Source organism: Mytilus edulis, chromosome 1, assembly GCF_963676685.1.
Source record: "Mytilus edulis chromosome 1, xbMytEdul2.2, whole genome shotgun sequence".
In the NCBI taxonomy this organism is placed as follows: domain Eukaryota; kingdom Metazoa; phylum Mollusca; class Bivalvia; order Mytilida; family Mytilidae; genus Mytilus; species Mytilus edulis.
The window spans coordinates 36033487-36045069 of NC_092344.1; the positions used below are offsets into that span (position 1 = coordinate 36033487).

At 32.7% G+C, this 11583-nt stretch overlaps 1 protein-coding gene across 1 annotated transcript; it reads right to left on the reverse strand.

Annotated features, from left to right (window-relative positions):
- Positions 1-1682: 1682 nt before the first annotated feature.
- LOC139481911 (uncharacterized) lies at positions 1683-6642 on the reverse strand. The gene is made up of 7 exons (XM_071265449.1): positions 6523-6642; positions 6124-6178; positions 5774-5906; positions 5140-5211; positions 4540-4782; positions 2523-2618; positions 1683-1773 (listed from the first exon to the last, which is right to left on the reverse strand). Exons 1-7 carry the CDS (start codon positions 6585-6587, stop codon positions 1766-1768), a joined length of 672 nt encoding a protein of 223 aa, XP_071121550.1. The 5' UTR covers positions 6588-6642; the 3' UTR covers positions 1683-1765.
- Positions 6643-11583: the final 4941 nt, after the last annotated feature.

Sequence of the window (11583 nt, forward strand, 5' to 3'; positions counted from 1 at the left end):
CCTTTTTTTAGACAATTTAACAAAAATTACGGCAACCTTTCGTGCATGGGACAAATAATTTGTATCATCTTGATCCTTTTTTTTATATTTCCGTCTTTTCGAGAGAAAAAAATCGACATTACGTCATCGCCCAATTATGAATTGCTTGTTCTAGACAAACTTTTATATCGTTTGGTAATACAATTTATATGTTTTTTACGGTATTCAGAATTTCACAAAACTAAAAGTGTAACGCGGGACAAGGAAATCATATTGCAAAATAAAGGTTTTATTGAGTTTTAATTAATGAAAATGGTCTGTTACATATACAAAATTGCAATAATCTGAAAGAAGAGTTTAAAAGCTTTAAAATGATATACAACACTTTATAATATCAATTTTTATGTTTGAAAATTAATAAGATGAATGTGTCTTGTCCGTGATTTTACCAAAGTAACACCAGTAGCGTGCGACGTTTCATATATATTGGATAATTTTGCACCCTGAACATTTATGGCATTATTTGAACCATGTACAATCTTGTTGCATTTCTTTGGATGATCTGTATATTTAAACAAACTTGTTTTGAAATAAATATTGATCCATTCCATTCTTCTCTATTCTTTAAACTTTTAGAATGTCAACTTTTCGATTTTTGCGCAACTTGGGATCTTTTAATGCATCAAAAACTGTTTTACAGTGGAAACTCAATATTTCGACAAAAAAAATTAATAAATTGCAGTTTACCGAAAGAGGTAATTTCAAAATATCGTTCAATGCTTACTTTAATTTACAGTATTACAGTTACATGTTTGTACTTTGAGGATTTACCAATCATAACTGCGACGTAATTTGATAAACACATGCAAGACCAAATAAATATAACGGAGTCCGGCATTATTAGTAATAGCTAGTTTGACCGCTGTTTTCAAGAACTCGAGAAACAAAGACAATTTAAAATTGACCACAACTATACTATCTCTTTCAACTTTAAGACGGGAGAAACTGGTTTTATAATTTTGTGAAATCATAAAATCATAGCTTTTGTATGAGGACGATCCGAGGATATATCGATCTGAAAGAAGTATATTAGCTGAGGGCGAATTCTGAGATCGATATACTTCTTCAGGTCGATATATCTTCGTATTGACATCATGCAAAGACTGCAATTGTTATATTATTATTGTCAACATTATAAGTTGGTGGTTCACATGGTAAAATCAGTGTCTATTGTGCAACAGCGTTCATATCATAACAACACGTATGTTCTCGTCCTTATTACTGTTTATGACTACCATTCGGGCATTTAGTGCTTAGACGTCTGACGGCATTTTTTAACTTGATAATTGCCATTTTTATAAATTGCTTGGATCGTGATCCCAGGGCCCAAGCCAGCCAGCTCATATAGTTGGTAAGACGTTATAGCAATCTTCTTGGACTACTGGGCGTGAAAAAAACATTTCGTCATCCCAATATTTTTTTCTTGACCAATGCTCTGAACGTGTCTTAAACCTTTCGAATTGAGTTCGATTCAGATTACTCGTTTTGAAAGGAATATGTTCGTAGATTTCACTTTGATTCTTTTATTATGGCTCAACAACTGATTTCTTAAAGTTTTTTGCATGGATAATGTAAACACAGGAATCAATTTCGTAACAAAAGTTTCATTGGTAATGAAACTGTATACAACTACAACATTTAACCAACTTGGAACAAAATTTATTAAAATAAGAAAGGAAAAAATAAGTCTGTATTGTATAGATCATGTCTTCTGCTATAGTTTACTTCACTTGCCTGCAAAGAAGAAAAAAAGGACTATGATTTGTAATCACGAAAAGCTCATACAAACAGCACGCATGAAAAATAATTATTGCTCCAAGAACAAAAACCATTTAGCTATGTGTGCTTTAAAAATAATTTTGTAAAGATTGCTTTAATTTGTTGACTTGTGATCAAGAAAATATTTTCTTCATTGATTTGAATTAGATTCCAAGATATGGTCCTTAATTTAAACTCCTTCGAATATCAAAGTTAAGTGTTTCTCTTAATCAATCAGTCCATGTGTGTCAAAATATTTGACATCGGTCCTAACATGGATTTACATGCGACGAATAAATCTTTTCGGACGTCGAATCGGACTATCAACCTAGTCTATAATATCTTTATCAATCAAGTTTTTAACAGGATCGGATTAACCTTCCGGAGTACATTAGTTACCCCGGTTTATTGTGAAGTTTGTGTTGCTCATTCTTTGGTTTTCTATGTTTTTTGTTTGTCGTTTGGTGTTTTTTGCCCTTGCTTCGCCTTATGAGTTTGGTTTCTATCTTTCGCCTCACTTTTATGCTATTTGAGGAATAGTATTCACATGTTTTTATGTTTCGATAGTAAGCAATCTCCATGGCTGTTCTTCCAAAATTATAATAAGAAAAATCTACAAGTTAGTGTAGATTCTAACTTATTTTTCTGTTATACTTTTATATGCTAGCTGCATGAAATAATGAAGAAATTATTTGGGTAATGCATAGGAAATAATGGTAACTTACCAAAATAGGTCTGTAAAGATCTGACATCCCTATCCACTGTTTCGAGCGACAACATGTCCTCAGCCATATCCTTCTTGATAATACCCAATTCTTTGTCTGCATTAAAATGAAATACAAGTAACTATATTTAAAGATGTATAATACCGAAAAAAATAATTCAAATACGAAAGAGAAAGAGTGAGGGATTGCGAAATTTAAGAAAGAATTCGAAATTCAGACAATAAGGATAGAACGCAAAACAAACATCTAGTGATGCGGGCATTTCATACTACGGCATTTAATAGAACCCAAAACGAGTCCCAATTATCTGGTGATATGGGCATTTCAAACTTCGGCATTTGATAGAACGTATTTACCGAGTCACAAATATCTTGTGATACAGGCATTTCAAACTACGATATTTGATAGAATGCAAAACGGATCAAAATATCTTGTGATACGAGCATTTCAAATTACGGTATTTGATAGAACGCATAACGAATCCAAAATATCTGGTGATACGTGCATTTCAAACTACCGCATTTTATATAACGCGAAACGAGTCCCAAATATCTGGTGATACATGCATTTCAAACTACGGCCTTTGATAGAAAGCAAAACGAGCACCAAATATATGGTGATACGGGCATTCTTTTCAAACTAAAGCATGTGATAGAACGAATAATGAGTCCAAACATCGGACAATACGGAAATTTCAAACTATGGCATTTTATTGAACGCAAAACGAATCAGATTCATCTTGTGGTACAGGTATTTCAAAGTACAGCATTAGACAGAACGCAAAATGTCCCCCAACTATGATGATACGGGTATTTCAAACTACGGTATTTCATAGAGAGCAAAACGAGTCTAAAATATTTGGTGTTACGGGTTTTTCAAACTACGGTAATTGATAGAAGGCAATACAAGTCCCAAATATATATATATAGTGATGCGGGAATTTCACAAATTACAGCATGTAACGGAACGCAAATACGAATCGCAAATATCTGGTGATATGGGCATTTCAAACTACAGCATTTAATATGTCGTAAAACGAGTCCAAACTATCTGGTGATACGGGCATTTCAAAATAGCATTTGAAAGAGCGCAATACGAATTTCAAATATCTGTTGATACGGGAATTTTAAACTATGGTATTTGATAGAACGCAAAACGAGTCCCAAATATGTGGTGAGATGGGCATTTTGAACTACGGTATTTGATAGAAAGCATTTACGAGTCCCAAATATCTGGTGATACGGGCATTTCAAACAACGATATTTGATAAAAAGCAATACAAATCCCAAATATATAGTGATACGGGAATTTCACAAATTACAGCGTTTGATAGAACGCAAATACGAATCGCAATTTATCCGGTGATATCGGCATTTCATACTACGGCATTTGATAGAAAGCAATACGAGCCCCAAATATGTGGTGAGACGGGCATTTTTAACTACGGTATTTCATAGATAGCAATAAAAGTCTCAAATATCTGGTGATACGGGCATTTCAAACTACGATATTTGATAGAACGCAAAACGAATCCAAAATATCCTGTGATACATGCATTTTAAGCTACGACATATGATAAAAAGCAATACAAATTCCAAAAATATTTGGTAATACGGGCATTTCAAACTACAACATTTGATAGAAAACAAAACAAGTCCCAAATATCTGGTGATACGGGCATTACACAAATAACGACATTTGGTAGAACCCAAAACGAGTCCCAAATATCTGGTGATACGGGCATTTCACAAACTACGGCATTTGTTAGAACGCATTGCTAACGAGTTCCAAATATCTGGTGATACGGGCATTTCAAACTACGGTATTTGATAGAACGCAAAACGACACCCAGATATCTGGTGATATGGGCATTTCAAAATATTACATTTGATAGAAAATTAAGCGGACCAAACTGTTTGACATTTTGATAATTTATTTTATGATTCTTATGTTTTTGGTACCTTATATATTTGAGCATTTATAAAACCTCTTTTTTTAATTGAGCAAGTGCTATTACCTACAAATCCTTTTGCCATAGTGAGCACAACTTTAATTTTTGAAGTTTTCTGTCCATTCAAGCACGCAATATCAAATCGGCTGATGCAGGTGAATTCCTTAGCCCAGTTGTGTTTCATTGACTGGATATCTTGTCTCATGCGGTCACAATTATCTGGTTCTGAAAAGATGGATTCTGCTCTTTTATATTTTTTCTGTAAATCTTTGGACTGGATTTCTATGGTATGGAATAGGCTTGCGACGTCTGAAATAAATAAGAAAGGAATACAATCATATAAAAACAATCACACCATTTTCCATCGAGATTCTGAAAATTTTGTCCAACAAATCACGCAGTTAAACCATGATACCATTTAACTTTTCTGACGGTAACTGTATTCGTATTAGAAGAATGATCGCACAAACAACCCGGTCTGCTGGTAATCATCTCACCCTGTAATATCGACCGCTGAACGTTCGACTCGATATCAAACAGAAAAGATCACATCAATTTTTCATAATGCAGACACATTAAATCCTACAATTTTATTGGCCGAGAGCTCTTTGCTATATTCTAATTGAAGATTATCAATCGGAAGACTATTGGATTAGATCTATTTACCTTTTTTAAAATTTGAAATATCCATTACTCGTGCGTGTCCTATTCTGTACTGGTCCAGAATGTTTTCGACGTCTGAAATATCAAGGATAAATTAAAGCAAGGACAAAAAAAAGCATCAGATTATTTAACAAGAAAAAAGTTATCAAACAACGTTTTTCTATACATGACATACATAAGCCTAGAATGAAACTAAGCAATTTGACATATTTCATAAAAATTACATGTTAAAAAAATACAAATCAAATTCCTAGGATATCATGAAAAAATCAAAGAGCCTTTATTATTTAAGTTATTTTTTTCGGATTAAAATTACATCGGCGCATATATACTTGTACAGACGTAAGTAAATGTTAGATTGGTATCTTTAGTGAACCCCAAAAAGCCTTAAAGAATTTATAATTGTAACCGCTTGGGCAGAACAAATAAAGATATGCAATGTTCTACAATAGTTATAGAGAACATAAATATATAATTTGATTTTGTAAGAAATTCCTATTTTACCAACGGCCTTCAAGAACATGTTCGACTTCAGCTTCCCTTTGATTTATTACGCAAAAGTATCTAAATTACATGATTTCGGTTTTCTTACTGGAATCCATTTAAGAGAAAGAGTATCTGTAATAAAATAGTATACCTTTCTCTGAAGACCTCTGAAGAACCAACTGGTAGAGAATAAATAGTAACACCGCGGCTATAACAAATGTTTGAGCATGAACTGCTGAAATATGTGTCCATGTCCATGTGATATGATCTGTAACTCTTTGAAACTGAAAAAAAATAAATAATATCAAACATTTTAAATGATATGCTTCAAATGTACATCTATACATAATGATTGCTGGAATTGGGAACCAAAATTTCCATAGTTTTCTTGATGTAAGGATGATGATTTTGTATGATTAAGTGTTATATATAAATGGGCCGTTATTAATGCGATTCATAATTTAACACCTCACGGACTCAAACCAAAAGAAATGTACTTACCTCACTGGTAATACACTCACAATCGATCAGCTTCGATAAGATTGCGAAATCAATTCTACAAAAAAGAATCATCAACTAAATCGGTGATAATGGTTACAACAAAGTTTTTCTAACAAGTTTATTAGACAAAAATAGCTCAACAAAAGCATACTATCAATTTAAGCAAAACAAAATGAAGTAAATTAAAAAAGCATATAAAAAAAAACCAAAAACGTAAATGTATCTACAACTTGATCAGGTATAACAGAAAAGATTATGTAAAAAAAAAAGAAACATCTCCAAAACCTGGCCATTTATCAATCAATAGACCAGAAGTTTGTTTAACCAATACTCTGCTTTTAAGGATTTGTCTGGATTTGTTTATTTACAGCAAATTAAAGCAACACTGTAAAAACATACCTTAAATCATACGTATTACAAAACAATATGATGATTGCATTCAACAACAGTAGTACGCCTTCCATGGTGCCAGCAATCAGACGTTACTATGTAGAGCGAAACACCGTGTAACGTCATAAAGCTTTGGAACAATTTCCGCTGAACGACGTTTCTAACGATGCCATTTCAAAGTGTACAAATTAAAAAAGGGCGAATGTCTACTAAGGAATGAAAGAAACCATTTAGAAATTTTGTTTGGTTCAAGTATTTTACTTTGTAGGTAGAGGTTTCCCGGAAATTTTGTTTCTTTTAGAAGTGGTTAAAAAATTAATCAATCTTGGCGCACAATCTTCATCGTCTGCACTCTAGATCTGTCAATTTGATTTGATGTTTTTACCCTTGAGACAATATTAAGCTTTATATACCGAAAATATGACATATACCAAATAACAAACCGGCGCACACTTCATGGAATCAATTCCAGAAAAAGTTGTCTCTGTTGCTTGTCTATTGTTTCTAATTGTGTGTCTTTCTTGTTTCGCAGTTTGTTTTTTCCATTGATTTTCCTCTTAATGACGCTTGTATTTTTTCCCTTTTATATGAGCTATGAAAGGATTTGACATAACATGACAGTATCTTTTTTTTTGTTTTGTTGTTACACAAATCAAGAATGTTTTAGATTAAAAGAATGGTCGAGCGGTCGCAAAATTTTGAGACTGTCTCAAGTCAGTAGTACAGTTGTCGTATGCTGCTGCAAGTCATTTTTTTTGTTTTTTTTGTTTTTTTGTTTATCGTTTTATCATAGATAAGGCAGTTGTTTTGTTTCCTTTGAAATATTTTACATCTTGTTATGTTGGAACCTTTTACGGCTCATCATACTGGTATTGGCTTTGGTCATCAAGGTTGAAGTTCGTGTGATGTCCATATGTTGGTATAGTATAGATCTACGTCATTTAGTTTCGTGTGCATATTTGTCTCATTTATAATCATACCACATCTTTTTATCTTTATATCAGACCGTTTTAGCAATCGCTAAAAGTGTACGTTACCCAACTTACAGAGACATGCTTTACTCTTGTTTTGCCTTCTCTGCATTTCTCTGGAATATGATTTAGTTTTGAAAGTTAAAAAAGGTACTAAAATAACTTAATATAGTTCTTATATGCCTTGTCGTTACATATTTAATATGAAGTATCAAGATCAGCTGATTTTTAATAAGATTTCGGATTACTTTTAACTCGTGTCGATTTCGAAAAGGAAGTATACATTCGAATTCAATCCTTATAATTATAATATAACTTGTTACATAATCAGACGCTGTCATTTGAATTTAAAGGTGATTTACCAGAAATAATTTTAACATACACATTTCTTAAAAATTATACCAGCTAGAATCTGACACTCGAAAGTCGGTTTTGAATAATCAACTCCCTACAGACAATTAGTAACGGATATGCATTTGTATTTGTTACAGAATATTAGATTCTCTGAAAGAAAGATGTTAACTATTTTTATTATAGAATACTGGATTTATAACTTTATTTCACATTGCTCAAAAACTTAATACCGTCGTCTGATTTCCACTAAAGAACCAAATGATAGACAGTGAAGCTTGTAACACAGATTCAAACAAACACTAGTTCAACTTATTTTTATACATGTAGTTTGCTTTAACGTTGAACTGTTACATCACTGTCTCAGATTAGGGTAGGGTTGGTGCCTTTAAACTTGTTTAGCCCCGCCATATTCTGTTTGTGCCTGTCCCAAGTCAGGAGCCTGTATTTAATTATTTTCTAATAAATTAAGCCGTTAGTTTTCTCATTTGAATAATTTCACATTTTTCATTTCGGAGCTTCTTAAACCAGACTATAAAAGGTATGGATTTTTCTCATTGTTGAAGGCCGTACAAATGCATAAAATTGCTCACATCCACCTAGTTTGATCTTTGGTGCGTAGTAGACCTTTTCAACATCTCTCGACACCGACAAATGACACTTACAGTTTACAGGTAAAATGGATGGGTCGTCTCAAAGACAAAAAACATCATGATAATCATTGCGTAACATATTGGATTGGCGGTTATATACTGTCTTGACTATAGCTTCAGAATGTATCTTAATCAAATAAATAGATAAATATATGTCTCCGTCATATAATCTTCATATTTTGTATGTATTTACACGACATTTCATGTAGAATTGATTAAAAAAAATACTGCAATCATTCTGCATCCCTTCAATTTTCTGATTATCTGAGTCTTTCACCAAATATTTGCCGTAGGCCAATAACGAATAATTTGTTGGTGTAGTAGGTTTCATAAAATTTATCAAAAATAATTACTGGACTGTGTCCGTCCGTCCGTATCTCAAGTTGTGAACACGACCAACTTGGTGTTTTTTAATCGATCTTCACCTTAAATGATGTACATACATATTCAATTTCGGGAGGGATAATCACATTATGATTGTTTAGGTTGAAGGAAAATATCACATCTATTTTTTTCTCAACGGCGGATTTCTCCGCTTCTTGTTAAAGTTGATGTTTTTCCTTGATGAATTTTGAAAAAAAATATAATTGACTTCTCGTTTCAATGTTACAACATTTTAAAAGCAGTGCATTTGTTTGTACATATGCGCATGGAGTTAATTTTATAAAGCTTGTTAACATTGCAAAAAAATTTTGGACCCGAAAAACTACATACTTGTCCCTTCGTCGTAGTGTCCTTCCCCCGCTCCTGAAAATGACCTTTGGGGTTTTTTTTTACAAGAAGTTGATCGAGTTTCGTTGATTTTATTTATACACTGTCATTGCCATATATTTTTTGTTTTCACCGGGTAACAATTTGTTTCTCTATATCCAATTCCGGTACATAGTTTAGGTTCTGTACCTTTTTCAATTTTTTTCGTACTTCAGATTTTTTTTATCTCATCTTTGACCACATATATACGGAAGGTTTTGGATCAAATTAGACTAGGAAAACCCCGCCGCATAATATGTACGCTTGAACCAAGTCCTGAATATGTTGGTAATTTGTACGTCTTTGATACGGTAGAAATTATAGTTAATGATATGATAATTTACAGTATGCTTCGCCTTCATATTCAATTCCATTTCTGTCGATATTTTTTTTGCCCCTTTTTCTTTGTAAAAGGCGGATCAAACCATAATGAAAAACATGCATTAATCTAAATGTGTGTTTTATGAGATTCAATACCTACTGCAGAAGGCACAAAAAAGCAAGAAAACATAAAAATATTTTTTTATGATTTTAATCAGAATCCGAACCGGAACCGAAAGGTACACCTATAGCCTTTAACAGTTTGGGCATTTTTTTTGTTATAATTTTTTATATTCCTGCTGGTTTACACGAATAAGATCCATTATTGACCGCTTTTTCGCTTTAATTTTGTTTGAAAGCAATAAAATCAATAATGATCTCACTTTTTTAAAGTTTTTGAGACGACCACTCACATTTTACCTGTCGTAGTCGTTCTCAACTGTAGGTGTCGAGAGTTGTTGAAAAGGTCTAATTGTCACACTAGTAATCCCATACAACATCTCCCTATCTTTATACAGTTGAAACATCTCTGCATGTGTTATGATTTGTACTGTCGGGAATCTGAAAGAATATAGAAAATGTACATGGTGGGTTAGTATACATTTTTAAGGGGCCAGCTGAAGCCCACCTCTGAGTGGCGGGATTTTCTCGCTGTATTGATGACCCAATGGTGGCCTTCGAATGTTTTCTGCTCTTTGGTCGGGTTGTTGTCTCTTTGGCACACTCCATGTTTCCATTCTCAATTTTATTAATTATTAAATTACTTGAAAAACATTTTGAAGAGCATTCGACAACTCACAGTTTACTTGGAACATCTATGATAAACTCATTATATATACCAGACATACAATGTTACGCTAGTGGGTCTTAAATAGAAAAAAAACAGTCCTTTGTCTATATAAGACCAACTACACATGCTCAAATCTTTGTTTTTTTTTTGCACAATAGTACTTTAAAATTACCGATGTATAATTCTTTCGTATTATTGAAATTTCATCTTGTTAGACTGAAACTTATACTTATGAATATATAGAGAGCCGTGGTGTAGTGGTTAGTGCATCTGAGTAATAAAGATAAAAAAAAAAGTGCATCGGACTACTAACACAAAGGTTCCTGGTTCGATTCCCGTCTGGGATGAAAATTTCAGGAACTGAATTTTCGGCTCTCCCTTGACACCATTTGCGAGTATGGTCTCGAAGACACCCTTGTAGATTTCAAAAAAGAGCAGTCTAATGCCGCTACAAGGCAGCACTAAAACTTGTTTCCCAATCCACTATAAATAAATATGTTGAAACTATGAATATATAAAATACAACCTGTCAAATTAAGAAAAAAACTAACAATGTATCATCTTCCTATACATTTATATGGTACTAAAAGGTCAGATTACAATACAATAACGGGTGATGATGTAACAAGACTTTTATACTATTTTAAAGACAACTATGACATGTTAAACTTTATGGACTGAAATCGAAAACTTCATCATTCATCTTTATTTCTGTTTCATTCATCTTTATTTCTGTTTTTGAAAGCCTTTTAACAAGATGCACATTTTTATAGAATGAGTGTCAGAATCGGTTAAAAATCTTCTTAAATGTGGAATAGATAGCTCTATGTAGAATTTATGTTACACGATACATATTATATAATGGTAGGAACCCACGCACACATTTGTACTTTTATTGCAAATTAAACAAGCAGATCTAGCACTATAGGGACATGAACTTTGCTTTTTTGACAAAGTATTCCAGGTTGGCTTAAACATGATATTGTGGATATTTAAGAAATAATATTTTATTTCTAGTTATACAGCTACTTGATATTCAGACATGTTAACCCTGAAATAAATAATGCTATATCAATGGGACTTAAAAACACATTACATAAATTAATAATTAAATGCACGTTTCATTCTTTAATTTAAACATATCCGATCACAAAAAAATGTTAGTGTAATGAAATAATGTTAGAATCCAACGGCATTGCTAAATTAGTCAAGCAAATACTAGTACAGTGAAACC